This window comes from Alosa sapidissima, chromosome 18 (assembly GCF_018492685.1).
Source record: "Alosa sapidissima isolate fAloSap1 chromosome 18, fAloSap1.pri, whole genome shotgun sequence".
NCBI lineage: Eukaryota > Metazoa > Chordata > Actinopteri > Clupeiformes > Clupeidae > Alosa > Alosa sapidissima.
This window is the reverse complement of record NC_055974.1, coordinates 23,784,374-23,799,373: the sequence shown is the minus strand read 5'-3', so window position 1 is coordinate 23,799,373 and position 15,000 is coordinate 23,784,374. Positions and strand designations below refer to the sequence as shown.

Sequence of the window (15,000 nt, the reverse complement as noted above, 5' to 3'; positions counted from 1 at the left end):
AAGACACACATAAACACACACGCACGCTCATTGAAATTCCCGGGAGTCTGGGTAGGGAGTTTGGAATGTCTATTGTTCCCGGCGCAGGTCCCGGGCGCCTGGGTAGCCGTCGGCCGCCAGCACTCTTCCCGTTTTTCCCCAAAGCCATTCCGAGTCAGAGGGGCTCGGCTTCCACTCTTACAAAAGCTCATTTCCTGTGGCAGCCCGCGCAACAACAGCCAATTCTGCCCTCGCAGTAATCGAGAGAGACGGAGAGGAGAGAGGCACGCTACCGGCTGATTAAAACAAGGAGCGGTGGGGGGGGGGGGGGGGGTGGAAAGAAGGAGTAAAATCCCTCTATTTCTCTCTCTCTCTCGCTCTCTCTCGCTCTCTCTCTCTCTCTCATTCTCTCTCTCTCTCTATTCCTCTCTCTCTCTCTCTCTCTCTCTCTCTCTCTCTCTATTTCTCTCTCTCTCTCTCTCTATTTCTCTCTCTCTCTCTCTCTCTCTCGCTCTCTCTCTCTCTCTCTCTCTCTCTCTCTCGCTCTCTCTCTCTCTCTCTCTCTCTCTCTCTCTCTCTCTCTCTCTCTCTCTCTCTCTCTCTCTCTCTCTCTATTTCTCTTTCTCCTTCTATCCCTCTTTCTCTCTTTTTTTTTTTTTTTTTCCCGCCTTTACAAAATCAGCAGTGGGTGACCGGGTGGGTGGTAAACTAAGGTTAACCAAACAGCACCTTTGGCTTATGCCTGTGTGTGTGTGTGTGTGTGTGTGTGTGTGTGTGTGTGTGTGTGTGTGTGTGTGTGTGTGTGTGTGATTGCTTGTGTAAGTCTGTGCATAAAAACCGAGGAATGGCCAAGGAAACACCTTTGCCTGTGGTCATCTCCCAAACAGCTGACTCCTCGTTCCCCTTCTGTGACCGCTGCATTCCTCTCCTGCAGGGACCAGCCCGATCAGTCAGTCTTAATTACCACTGCACCTTTGTCCATCATCTTGTGCCAAAACCCAACCCCTCGGCACTAGCATACACACACACACACACACACACACACACACACACACACAATCGCTGTGGGGACCGGGGACTTAGCATACACACACACACACACAATCGCTGTGGGGACCGGGACTTAGTGAAGTCTGGTGTCTGAGGAACAATCCACAAAGTGTTTGCCACGGCTTGTCGTTTCATGCTGGTCCATGTTTTGGTCACACCGAGTCATCATCGTGCCAAGACTTTTGTAACTTCACAGCATCAGAGCTGGCTAGGGACAAAAAGTGCTTTGAAAAAGCAAAGGCCCCAATATCTCACCTCGTTATGTAACTTGAGTCCAGCTATGTGGTTTGGGGGGGGGGGGTGGGCTGTGACTGTGTTCCCTACGAAAGAATGTAGCGGCCATTTGTTTTTATATTGGGTGGCTGCACATGATCAGCATTTTCACACACCAGCATTCATTTCCTCCTCTCCAGCACCTTCTACTGTGGTGGGTAACGCTCACTGACTTACTCACACAAAACCAGCTGTTCCTCTTCGAGTCCAGGGAAGCGCAGTTCAACAGCAGCCTGGGTGCAAGGCAGCCGGAGGTTCACTTCTGCTCGGCTCAGAATCTAGGGACGACATACGGAATCTCAGAATAGACAATAGAATGCAGCCTCTCCTGTTCTGTGGTTGCCTAGAGACCGAGTTTGGGCCTGATCTGGGCCTTATGTGAGCCACGTCAGCACTGGTAGTGCAGCGAACAGGAAGTGCCTAAGCAGAGTGAACTTTAGTCTTGTGCCCAGGCTGTTGTGAGCTGTGCAGGAATGATGTATGAGATCAATGCAGGTTTTGTCTGTTTTTTTTTTTCTTTTTAGTTTTTTCCTGAAAAAACACTCCATGGAACTGACTCTTCGGTTTCTTTCTTATGTCATGCAAATGTTTTGTGTTTGTCGGATGTATTAAATGTTAAATTATCAAGTAATTGTTGAGACCCTGTCATATATGTCTGAAAATGATGATTGAAATGATAGTATTTTTGTCACTGAGTATTTGAAGGGACTGTGCTCCAATCAGTTAAAAAAAAAGTAATAAATCATGCATTTAAGGATGTCAAGTTTCAGAGTATTTTGCTGTGGAAACTGGAAATAGTTTTTGTTGTTTTTGTATGTGTAAACTGTTTTTATGTCCTGTTTTGTGTGTCAAAACTGTTTGTGCCAATATTTGGGTGTGCGCACGACGGATGGGTGGACACCTAACAACACAAAATCAGACTCTGTTGCACATGTCCTGGAAAGATAAAGAGATCCGATCAAAATTCCGATGGCCAGAACACATGTCCGTTAATCAATCCCCTTCGCCAAAGAATTCCCCAGATTGCTAAGACCAATTTGGTCGTTAGTGCAGACGGCATTCTAAAGGAGTCTTTTTATAAAGATGGTAATTAAATGGGAATCGCTGGCATATTTTGCGTCTGGTAGCACGCACGGCCTGAGGCTGCATCTGCATCCCAAACCTCAAGGAATCCTGCAGATAGCGGATAGCTCTGGAACTGGATCCACGTTGGCCCAGTGGTGGGCCGCAGTCGTTTCAGAGTTGGCGCCTATCCCAAGGTCTTCTTCCTGTGGTTGGAAAAGGTCCTTATTACAGTTGCAAATTGATTTGTTTTCTGCGTCGTTCCTGATGAAAAACAGGGTGTTTGTGAGTGAGTCCGTACGATCGATGTTAAGGTCTTAGCTAAGTATAAGTCTCAACACAGCTTACATTTAAGCAAGGCTTATTTTTCTTCTGCACTGGCATGTTTATGTTGCGTACACAGTCCCCAAGTGTTGACAGATGTGTCTCTCTGTTAAGGGTCTTGGTCTGGCTATAAGTACCTCACTCGCAAATCATTAAGGTCACTTTTTATGAACGTTTTTATCTAACGTGACCCATGGAAGGGAGGATGTCTGATTGACGGTTCTTATGCGGCGGTCAGGATTCTGGCCTGGCGTCAAACGTGGACAGAACCGCAGAAGGAACGCAGAACGCGATCTTTGGCCCCTGTGGCCTTTTATGGACACTGTCTACCGCAATTAGCGTTAATCCCCTCCCTCCCTTTTCCAATTCAGACCACACAAATGCCAGAGTGCTTCAAGTGACGCGAGCAGCATTGGGGTAGTTTTCAGTGTCCTTTGCTTGCCAAGGGTGAGCAGAAGACATTTCTGAGTGTTCTGAATCATTCCGGAACCCTCGCTCTGTCTCTCTTGAGAGACAATAACACATTTTAAAGATGGGGAATGCCTGCCGGTGTCTGAGTAATGGCCCTTGGGATCTGTGGAAGTGCCTTACGTCTTGTGTCAGATTGTGTGTGGGTGTGTGTAAGGAGTGGGTGGTTGAGCTGAGTTGACTGGACACTGGATGTGTGTGTGTGTGTGCGTGCGTGTGTTGCACTCTAGGCTGTTTTGTGTGTGTCGGAAGGGTTGATGTTTGACTTCTCAATGAAAAAGTAGTTGTTGCTGAGTTGTGTGGATTTGTGTGTCTGCCCCATGGTGTCTGCTGAAGAGGTCAGCATTGTGGTCAACTGTTGGGTTTGTATATTAATTGTGTATGTGTGTTCAGCTGCACAGTTGGTATGTAGGCCTATGTATTTGTGAGAGTGTTTTGTGTTGTGTTGTGTTGTGATGTGGTGTGTTATGGTGTGTGTGTGTCTGTCTGTCTGTCTGTTTGTGTTTAGTGCTCTCTCGCAAATCCTCTCCAGACTTTGACTCAGCATCTGTCCGTCTGGGTGGCATTGGATGATTGGCATGTGGTTGCGGAGGTTAAAGGGGTGGTGGTGGTTTGGTGTGGGACTTCGGGTGGGAGTGTAGGGTGGTTGACTCAAGCTCAACCCCACAGCTTGGTGGGGGAGAGGGGGTTGGGGGACATGATGGATTTCAACCAGATGTGGCTGTATGAAGAATGCTGGGGTGACATGTCTAGACACCTAAGGGAGTAACTCACACTATGACTCTTCCATGTAGAGACAAAGCACTTCAGTTTTATTGACAAAAAATAGAGAAAAGGCACAGAAAACACATTATTTCCTCAGAGAACGAGTGATTGGTGACTGATACTTCCAACAAGAAGACACGTATACATTCTTAAAAGAAAATTATGCATTAAAACAAAAACAAAAAGACATAAAACAGTGCATGATACAGGTCAATAAAAAATATGCTTAAAAGGATGTAGTGTTTTGCAGAGAACGGTATTAAAGGTTTTATTTGGGAGGGGGGGGGGGATGTGACCCCCCGACCCCCCCAGTCCGGAAGGGGAAACAATGGGCTTTTTGTTCCTCGCGTGTCGACACGGCAACGAGTCCCCTGTGAGTTGTGTTCACGGTAGGCTACAGTTCTGCAGTTCAACCCCCCGTGTAGTTTCAACAAGAAAGAGAGAACTTCAAATACATGTTTGTTTCAGCTCATATTTGATTCCATCATAAAAAAAAAAAAAAAAACACATTCACTTTTTTTGTTTACAAAAAACAATCAGGTCAGTCTTGATTTACATCGTGATTATTTTTCGCTCTGTTTTTCTGCTCTCCCCTACCCCACCACCACATTCACGTGTGCAATATGTGGGTGTACGACAGCGCAAGCCCCTGAGGGGTCTCTGTAAATCCAAAGGAATCTTCTGGAATGTTCCGTTCCCCAACTGTGCCTCTTTGACCCCCTTCACGCTGTAGGTATAGATTAACACACACACACACACCACGCAAGGTTTGACCTGGTGGTTCAGGGCAGTTGGAGAGAGGACATGTGATAAAAGGATCATGTCCGGGCGTCGGCCATTGAGATTGTTGATGATTCTGGCATAAACGATCTCACTGGAGAAGGTCTTTGGACATCTATAAAGAAAATATGGCCAATTTTAAAAGCATCACCCTTAAGCGCCCTGCGGCATAGTTGGCTTGTTTTGGAACAAGTTACACATAGCCCACGAGCCCTGGGGATTGGCCCAATTTGCTTGAGGGATGAGCTGTATTGCCAAGAGGAGCACACCAAGTCACGTAGGTCTGTCCAAATATTCCATGTCCATCTTTGTCTTCAACGTCTTATCTCTGATCGTGCCTGATCTTGATACTTGCACCCTGATAAAAAACGTGAATCATATCTGACGCAAAAAAAGGTGACGTGCGAAGCGGAAGAAAAACAATTAAAAATACAAAAAGTGCTCAGACTCCAGGCTTCGTTTCTGAATTCATACTATGTACAGGCTCCCTCAATCAGGTACCGTTAAAACAGTGGATTTATTTCTCCCTCTCCGCTCAGCCCCAAGAAATCAAAGTGGAGTCCAGTGCGACAACCCATTAACAATATACAATGACCACATCAAGGAACAAAGGATATAGAGAACAAACAAAAACTCTCTCTCTCACACACACACACACACACATACACAAACAAATGCACCTTCGGATTTAGAAAATGCAACTTAGAAAATGCACCTTTGGATTTAGAAAATGCACCTTAGAAAATGAACTTTCGGATTTCGAAAATGGTAGGTTACTAACACTCACACATTAAGTCGAAATACACATAAACATACATGGGATGCTGAATTTTAACTTAAATTATGTACACACGGGTAACTGAACAGGCCACAGGAGAGGAGCTTGGCTGAAAGGGTAGAAGGTTCCGGTGGTGTTTGTCTTTTATTTTCATGTATCTATTCGGAAAGGAATTTGTATGGCATGACATGGGGTATGGTGTATCGAGTTGCCGTCTCTTAAAACGGAGGAAATCAGTGTTGCGGGAGCCCAGGCTGTGACATTTCAACAGAGAGAGAGAGTGTGTGTGTGTGTGTGTTTGCGTAACCTTTCCTCCGGTCAGAAAGCATGGGAGGCTGAGAGTCACATTCCACCCACGGTGAACCTCTAGGAGTCCTGCTAGTTAAAGGAACAAACAATAGAGGCTGGCTGTGTGTGTGTGTGTGTGTGTGTAAGTTTGTGCATGTCTTAGTGTGCCAGTTCTATTGTGAGTTGCAAACTACGTGTGTGTGTGTGTGTGAAAGTGTGGAGTGGAGCTTATGTGTCTTTGTTCTTTTGTAGGCTGAGTGCTGCGCTGTGTGTGCACGCTGTGTGTATATAGTGCATACTGTATACATCACCCAGGTTATGTGTGTGTGTGTGTGTGTGATTTGTCTTCTATGGGCATGTTTGATCAGCAACAGAGCCCTATAATGTAAACAGGACCATTAGTATAAGTATATATACTCTTTTGATGCCGTGAGGGAAATTTGGTCTCTGCATTTAACCAAATCCGTGAATTAGTGAAACACACACAGCACACAGTGAATACACAGTGAGGTGAAGCACACACTAATCCCGGCGCAGTGAGCTGCCTGCATCAACAGCGGCGCTCGGGGAGCAGTGAGGGGTTAGGTGCCTTGCTCAAGGGCACTTCAGCCGTGGCCCACTGGTCGGGGCTCGAACCGGCAACCCTCCGGTAACAAGTCCAGAGTGCTAACCAGTGGGCCACAGCTGCCCCACAACAACAGTGTGAGTGTCTTAGTGTGTGTGTGCTTGATCTGTGAGATTAGAGGTGTTTCTTGGCAGGCAGAAGAGCCCTGGTGTGTGTCAATGTGTGCACACAAGCCTTTGGTGGGAACCCCCTATACCGACTATGCATTAATTAACATGCTTTGTCTGTTATAAAACATGCATTCAGTATCACGTCCACTTGACTGGCACTGAATCATCCAAATTACTCTCAGATGTCGGTGCACATGGTCTATAATCTAAGTGTTTATCTTTGGTTTTCTCTTTGTGTGGTTCTCCTTGTGTGGTTTGTGTATTTGTGTTTGAAGTGAGCAGGTAGGTAGTGATGTGTGTCTGTGAGAAAATATACACATGGAGTGTGTGTTGGCGAGTACCGGCTCTTCAGCTGTTTATGACCCTAAGGTGGTAAGAAATATGTGTGTGTGTGTGTGTGTGTGTGTTTGCTTGCGTGACGGATGGGCTTGTCTTGAGCAGGATGCCTCTCAGGTTGGACAGGAGTGGGTAGATTCCTGCAGAGGAATCGCTCGCTTGCTCGCTCGTTTAAAAGTTCTGCAGAGGTTCCGGTGGAACGACATCTCTCGGAGCTCGAACCAGTCCCCTGCCTTCGAGGGCTCTCTCTCCTGGCCCACACATTCACGCAGGCACCTCTCCCGAGAGAATACACACACATCTGTGATGAAGCACCAAACGGATGCGGAGTTCTTGCTATGTGAATTGTCCAGTTTCCAATCCCGTCCAGAAAGCATTTTATGTGCTCTCTGGTTGTTCCATTCAAAACAAACACAATTGGCTTGCAAGCTACATCGAAAACATGAAACAAGAACAACAACAACAACAACAATAACAATAATAATAATAATAATAACAATAATAATAATAACAAAACACAGGCTTTGGTCATCCATTTTGATACGCATTGCAAGATCCATTGATTTGGCTTAGAAAAATACATTCATTCCTCTGTCTTTCATGTGGATGGGAGATTGAGTCCAGGCTCATAAAAACTAGAGAATTAAAAAAAAAAAGAAAAACGGTTAAAATTCCTTCCTCATGTCAACCACCACAACCACATTAAGGCACGTCTCAGCAAAGGCCCACGCCACACCACTCCTCTCCTCTCCTCTACACAGCACACAGCACAGATGCCTTATGGGTAACGTAGTCTTTTAGCGTGGCAGTCCCTGTGCTTTCTCCTTCCCCATAGTTACGCGTCCCTTTTCCTTCTTTCTCACTCTTTTTATTTCTTCCTCTCTTCCTTCATCTCATCGCCCTCCATCCATCCATCTATCTATCTATCTATCTATCTATCTATCTATCCATCCATCCATCCTTCCATCCTTCCTTCTCTCTCTCTCTCTCTCTGTCTGTCTCCATCTCTCTCACAGGTCCAGCCGGAACAAGCCGAAGTAACTAGCCGAGTCCTCGGCGTTGACCATGGTGGGCGATGAGACCGAGACGAAGACCTCGTCGCCAGCGCGTAGCTCGAACAGGCCGCCCTGGTAGACAGAGTGCAGCGCGTACTCGGCGTCCGGTGCCCAGCACTTGGTGCCCACCCCTTTCAGCAGCTGTATCGGCCGCAGGTAGTTGGTCTTCTTGTAGATGCACTGGACCAGCTGGTGGCTGGCGCCCGACTGGTCCGACTCGGAACTGGGCGACGGGTAGCGGAAGTACACCTGGGCGTACAGGTAGTAGCGGCCGTCCAGGGGCACGCGCAGACGCCCGTTGGCCAGGGTCATGTTGCGCAGGTGCGCTCCGAAGCTGCCGTTGCCCCAGGTGCGCACCGGGTGTCGGCATGACTGGTGCAGGTCTGGCTGTGGGTTGGGGTAGGAGCCTGAGGAGGGGACACAGAACATTTGTAAACAAGGTGTGGGTAAACAAGGTGTGAGTAAACAATTTGTAGGTAAACAAGGTGTTGGTGTTAAAAAAGTTTAATTTGTGTGATTGTGGACTGAAAGGCAGGGCTGTAGTCCAAGCCAAGGCCAAGACCAGGACTAGTCTAGACCAAGTCAAGACCGAGTCAAAGGAGGTTCGAGTCCAAGACAAGACTGAGTCGAGGCTGAAAAAACACCTATGTAATTGTTTTCTGAACTACTTTTTACACTGTTAGGTTTCACATAAATATGAGTTCTGTAATGTCAAGGTACAGCCATTATGGATGGATTTTGAATTAATTAAATATTTATTTTGTCTGATCATGGTCAGATAATCAATCAATTTCTAATTTAGAAAAAAATATATTTATTTATTTATTTATTTATTTTCAAGACCAAGAAGACCAAAGGCCGAGACCAAGACGAGTCCTAGTCCAAATACCAGCGAGTACAAGACAAGTCCGAGACCATAAAAAAATGTCTTGAGTCCAACAGCCCTGCTGAAAGGTGAGACCATACATGTGTGTGTGATAGAAAGACACTGTTAAAAAGTAAAGAGAAGTGTGCAAAAAAATAAGACTCCCTAGAACAGATTTGTATTTCTTAATGCAAACTTAAAGAATTGTCTATGTTAATGTAGTGTATTGTTTCACTCTTCTGCAGTATTAGGCAATGCACCACACTGAACTGAATCACCTGGAAATACTGTAAGTTTGTATTTGTTCAGGAGAAGTTTGTATTTCTTAATGCAAACTTAAAGAATTAAAGTGTTTAACACTCTGTAAAGCGCCTTGAGACATGTGCAATGTTTTGGTGCTCTATAAGTGATATTAAATTGAAAAATTGAAATTGAAAGAATTATGTCTAGGTTTATGTAGTGTGTCTTCCCCATTATTAGGCAATGCACCACATTGAACTGAATGAACTGGACTTGCTGAAGGGGCAGGGGGCGTTTAATAAGGGAGAAGAAGAATGATTAGACACCTGCTGCTGAGCATTCCCTTCTGTTCTATTTCAGAACATCAAAGACCTTGTAGACTATAATAGTCTACAAGAGTGGATATCATTAATAGAGGGGTCCAGGGGTGTGTGTGTGTGTGTATTGTGTGTGTGTGTATTGTGTGTGTGTGTGTGTGTGTGTGTGTGTGTGTGTGTGTGTGTGTGTGTGTGCGTGCGTGTGAAAGCTTGCTGAGGGAGTTATTAAATCCTGAGTATTGATAATAGTGATATTTGAAGTTCTTGATAACTTCCACAAGGCTTAGTAGCTGACCAGCCCCCCACCCCTACGGGCCATGTAGAAAACGCCTACACATGTCTCCCTCCTCGTTAGAAGCTGGCTGCTGTGTTTACACAGCCGGCCTGTGTTGAAATTAATGGAACCGATAACCGAGCTCAGGAGAGTCCTACACACACACATACACACAAACACATTTTATTGTCTGTTTATGTGATAGCCATCAGATCATAAAAGATAATATTCATATTCCAAGAAAGCCTTCACACCTTTTAAATGTGTCTATGTGGTGTGTGTACAACATAAACTCTCTCTCTCACACACACACACACACACACACACACACACACAGATGGAGGGGACATGTGAAGAGATTGCTGGATAAAGAGGGAAAAAGAGAGGGATAGAGACATAATAAAAGGAGGAGAAATATAGATAGAAGAGAAAACATGATGGGATGAGAGAAATACTTGAAGGTGGGGTGTAACACCAGTTAGGGGGAAAGGAATGATAGAGAAAAAACAAAGGAAGAGTGTAGACAATACACATTTTTAGATGACAGAGAGATAGAGAGTGTGAGGGAGGGAGAAAGAGAAGAATGGAGTGAAACCGACAGAGAGGAGTGACGGAAGAGACAGATGGGGGGAGAGAGAGAGAGAGAGAGAGAGAGAGCAGGATGTGGGGAGGAAAGAGGGATGGGTCTGCCGTAAGGCTCCAAAGAAGAAAATGTAGAGAGAGATGGGGGGGGGGCAAGAGGATAGAAAGGAAAGAGGGATGGGGTTCGCCGGAAGGTTCCAAAGACGAAAAGCTAAAGAGAGAGAGAGAGAGAGAGGGAGGGAGAGGGGGGGGTTGAATAGAAGCAAGAGATGAAAGAGGTGACTGACAGACAGGCTCCCAAATGAAGCAGGAAGAGAAATGGAGCACGTAGGGGAGGTGTGTGTGTGTGTGTGTGTGTGTGTGTGTGTGTGTGTGTTTGTTTGTGCGTTTGTGCGTGCGTGCGCGCGTGTATATAGGTGTGTGTGTGTGTGTGCGTGTGCGTGTGTGTGCGTGTAGGTTTGTGTGTGTGTGTGTATGTAGGTGTGTGTGTGTGTGTGTGTGTGTGTGTGTGTGTGTGTGTGTTTGTGCGTTTGTGCGTGCGTGCGCGCGTGTATATAGGTGTGCGTGTGTGTGTGTGTGCGTGTAGGTTTGTGTGTGTGTGTGTATGTAGGTGTGTGTGTAGGTGTGTGTGTGTGTGTGTGTGTGCGCGAGCGTGCATGTAGGTGTGTGTATGTGTGTGTAGGTGTGTGAGTATATAGGGGGAACAGAGGGGAGAAGCTGTTAAGGAGAAAAAGAGAAAACATGAGGGAGAGAGAGAGAGAGAGAGAGAGATGGACTGACTGACAGACAGGGAGTAGTGGAGGGTTATCTAAACTCAGTGCAGGCACATTCCTCGGTGAAAATCATTTTCAGACAAGAAATGTCTTATTTTTGGACAGCAGAGCACTGGGTTGCCATCGATACATGCACACACACACACACACACACACAGATTGTGCAGGGGGCAGAATTTCCCAGATGAACACCAGATGTCTGCCTGTCTATCTACCCCCCCCCCCCCCACACACACACACACACACACACACACACACACACTACCCCCACACACACCCGTCCCGATAGCATCCAGCTCCAGAACCAATTCGCCCCGGATCCGGCTCCTTCTAGAACCCGTCAGCCTGATCCATTCCAGACGTTGCGGCTATCAGACTGGTTCTCGTGATGGCGGCTGCATGCGTTCTTGGCCTCCTTTTCCTCCTCACATGTGCGAGCCTCTCAGTGTGTGTGTGTGTGTGTGTGTGTGTGTGTGTGTGTGTGTGTTTGTGTGTGCGAGCCTCCCAGCATGTGGGTTGTGTTTCCACCTCAGGATAAAAGCTCCATTATCTTAATGTATATTACTGTTCCTCATAGACCCTACATTCCAAATGAAGATGCATCGATTCTAGCCAGCACAATAGTGTGTGTGTATGTGTGTGTGTGTGTGTGTGTCTGAGTGTCTGATTCAGAGCCTTACTAAACAGCCTCAGCTTTCTCTTAGAAATAAATAAATAAAATTCTCTGATGCTATCTACACCAGAGGGAGAGGCCCTCCCAAATATTTTTTAACGCATAAACCACCTGCTGTACTTTTAGTATGTGTATGTGTGTGTGAGAGAGAGAGAGATAGTGTGTGTGTGTGTGTGTGTGTGTGTGTGTGTGTGTGTGTGTGTGTGGATTTGAAACAAGGTGGCCAGCCAATCTCTTTGTCTCCTTGGTCCCGTCAAAACAACATTGGATGGATCACCACATGCTTTGTTTGGTGTGTGTGTGAGGTGTGTGTCAGGAGGGATGACCTGACCCCATGTGCAGACGTATAGTGTGTGTGTGTGTGTGTGTGTGTGAGAGAGAGAGAAAGGAAGGTGAAAGTGTGAGAAAGCTAATGGAAACTGTGCTAATCCAAATACACTGACAGCACATACACTTTCCATCTATCCAGTGCACACACACACTACAAAGCAACTAGATCATTTGTAAAATGTGAAGTGGAATAGTCAGACACTCCCGCATACCACCCACAGACCCACACACACACACACACACACACACACACACACACACCCTTACCCTCCAATACATACACACATAAACACTCACCCTCACCTGAGAGCCCATCTCTGAGTGTGAGGTGCGCAGAGGGCCTCTGTGGTACTGTGTTCAGCAGCTTAACAGCAGACGTGTTGTATGACGAGCGAGGCATTGTTCTTGGCTCTGGTAGGGAGAATGGAGATGGTTAAGCAAGATATGCTCTCTCTTTGTGTGTGTGTGTGTGTGTGTGTGTGTGTGTGTGTGTGTGTGTGTGTGTGTGTGTGTGTCTGTCAGGCTTGTGCAAAATTCCAGAATTGAATTGAAACTGGCTCTTAAATTCCAATTTTTTAATTTCACTTGCATTTCAATTGAGGTAGCAAACAGGAAGCAGAATTGTGCACAACCCTGGTGTGTGTGTGTGTGTTCGTGTGTGTTCGTGTGTGTGTGTGTGTCTGTTCATGTGTGTGTGTGTGTGTGGGGGGGGGGGGGGTAGTCCAGAGATCACATCTGTGCTGTGACTCATATGCATGCATTATATGAGGGTTTCCAGAAACCCCGGTGCTTATCTTATCAGAAAGTCGGCTGCCATTCATGATGAGGCATGAAGAGAAGACGCAACTCACCTGGGAATCCCCGCTGTGAGATGAGGTTCTCTGTCACCTGTGAACCAATGACAAAGACAGAAGGGAAACGTTACAACCACACATTCGATCCTTAGTGGCTCATAACAGGGATGTGTGTGTCTAGTGGCGCACCATAGTTTAACCTCACACCTCGGAGTGTGAAGAGCAGGTGTGTGTGTGTGTGTGTGTGTATGTGTGTGTGTGTGTATGTATGGAGAGCTGTAAAGTAATAGGCTACATGGGCTTTGGTTTGCTGTGGTTCGTCCGCATGTCATGTCTGGATCTTGTTAGCGTCACCCACTCAATCACGGCCGAAGTAACCTAAACATACAAAAAGATGTTCTCTCTACTGCACTTCCCCAAAATGGGGCCCAAAACCCTCGTACCCCCCGACCCCCCCCCCCCATGTCACCAGCACACACTCAGCACCCCCGTCCCAGTTTCTATTTCCCCAAACACCATGTGTGTTTTTCCCTCTCCCTTAACCCCAACATCACATCATATTTAATAACCCCCCACACGCACACACACACACACACACACATGCACATGCACAGACACACGCACGCTCACACACACACACGCACACACTGGAGGTTTTATGGCCTTTTCCCCTTACTCCCCAAACCTGGACATTTTCCTTCCTCTATCACTCTCTTTCCCCCCTTCCTTTCTCTCTCTCCCTTCTCTCCCTCTCTTCTCTTCTCTCCCTTCTCCTCTCTCCCTCTCTTCTCTCCTCTCCTCTGTCCGTCTCTTGATAGCACTGCTGTGTGTTTCTTGGCTAGCTCTCCTGCGCTCCATCTATCAGAGCTGTGGTGTGGCCCTTCCTTCTATAATGTGACATAATTGCACAGAGAACAGGAGGAGGAGGAGGAGGAGGAGTGGGGCGAATGCAGGCCTCCCTCTCCTCCTCTACTCTCCCCTCCTCTCCTCTTCCTTCTCCTCTCCTTTACTCTCCTCTTCCCTCCTCTCCTCTTCTCCTTTCCTCCTCTCCTTCTCCTCTACTCACCCCTCCTCTCATTCTCTACTCTCCTCTCCTCCTCTCTTCTCCCCTCCCCTCCCCACTCCTCTCCTCTCTAACATTTCTTTTACCTCTCTCTGTCTTCATCTCTCTCTCTCTCTCTCTCTCTCTCTCTCTCTCTCTCTCTCTCTCTCTCTCTCTCTCTTCATCTCTCACTCTATCCCCATCTTTCTCTTCATCTCCCTGAAATAAAGCTCCAGCAGAATCGTACATATGGTCCTCATCAAATTTCCCCTATATACATTTTTGGCAACCTTCGCGCTATAGTTGCCGTGGAGGGTGGACTGGCTGTATGTATGTAGTCATAGTCAGACCTGCGCTAAGGGTCAGTTCTATGATAATGGGTACGCTGGAGTGTGTTGGCGTGCTAGCTCTTGGACACGGCATGGGCATGTGTCTCGTTGGGTCTGTTTAGCATCACACCGTAAAACTCACTGATGCTTCTGGTCACCGAATTTACAGCATATTGCCGGTTTGCGAGTGTGCGTAATGTTTTTGTCCTTCCTCCTTAACAGTAATCGGGGTTGGGGTAGAGGAAGTTTTTTTTTCCCAGTGTAATCATGTTTTTTTTTCCGTCTTGTCCCTGTTTGGTTTTACTCCTTTTGTAAATTGCGCTGACAGCTCGGTGGTCCATGAAAATAGTCAGTAGTAAACAGGCACTTGCGGCGCCAAACGGAGGAAAAAAAGAATACGCTGTAAACAAACAAAGTATGTGCACGGAAAAAATTAAGGAAAATAAACGAACAACTCCCTTGACCTTGCCACCCAAAGGGCAGCTGACTCTCTCTAAAAAAAAAAAGCAAGAGTTCTGCTATGGCCCGGGCCGGTTCCAGGCCGGTTTTGTTGCGAGTCTGGCTCAGTGTCGGCACTCAGCCCTGGTTCAACACGCCCACGTCACCACAGAGAAAACAAATGGTGAGTTGAGTTCCTTCTGGAAGAACGAGAGCGCAGTAACTTAAGACTTTAATATCTGCCAGAGAGTCCGCCAACCGCTAGCTCACATGTGTGTGTGTGTGTGTGTGTGTGTGTGTGTGTGTGTGTGTCCATGTGTGTGAGAGAGTGTGTGTGTGTGTGTGTGTGTAATGAGGAGAGAGTGTATGTGTGTGTGTGTGTGTGTGTGTGTTTCCTCATTCCTCCTTCTCCCTTGAGGTGGAACATTAATAAGTCCTCAGATAGTGGCC

At 46.7% G+C, this 15,000-nt stretch overlaps 2 protein-coding genes across 4 annotated transcripts in view; one reads left to right on the top strand and one right to left on the bottom strand.

The window, feature by feature from the left end:
• Positions 1 to 10,553, top strand: part of LOC121690413 (H(+)/Cl(-) exchange transporter 5-like) — a 64,481-nt gene extending 53,928 nt beyond the window's left edge. Inside the window, exon 15 of one of the 2 annotated variants that reach the window (XR_006025059.1) lies at positions 10,508 to 10,553. The gene's annotated coding sequence lies outside the window, so the exon portion shown is untranslated. The remainder of the gene's footprint in view (positions 1 to 10,507) is intronic. The other variant, XR_006025060.1, reaches the window with a different exon arrangement.
• The window catches only part of LOC121690414 (tumor necrosis factor ligand superfamily member 10-like), a 24,211-nt gene continuing 15,760 nt past the window's right edge, over positions 6,550 to 15,000 (bottom strand). Inside the window, exons 3-5 of one of the 2 annotated variants that reach the window (XM_042070950.1) lie at positions 12,799 to 12,835; positions 12,245 to 12,358; positions 6,550 to 8,300 (exon numbers count right to left, since the gene is read on the bottom strand). In XM_042070950.1, the coding sequence (XP_041926884.1) occupies positions 7,849 to 8,300; positions 12,245 to 12,358; positions 12,799 to 12,835 (603 nt within the window). In that variant the 3' untranslated portion in view covers positions 6,550 to 7,848. The remainder of the gene's footprint in view (positions 8,301 to 12,244; positions 12,359 to 12,798; positions 12,836 to 15,000) is intronic. The other variant, XM_042070951.1, reaches the window with a different exon arrangement.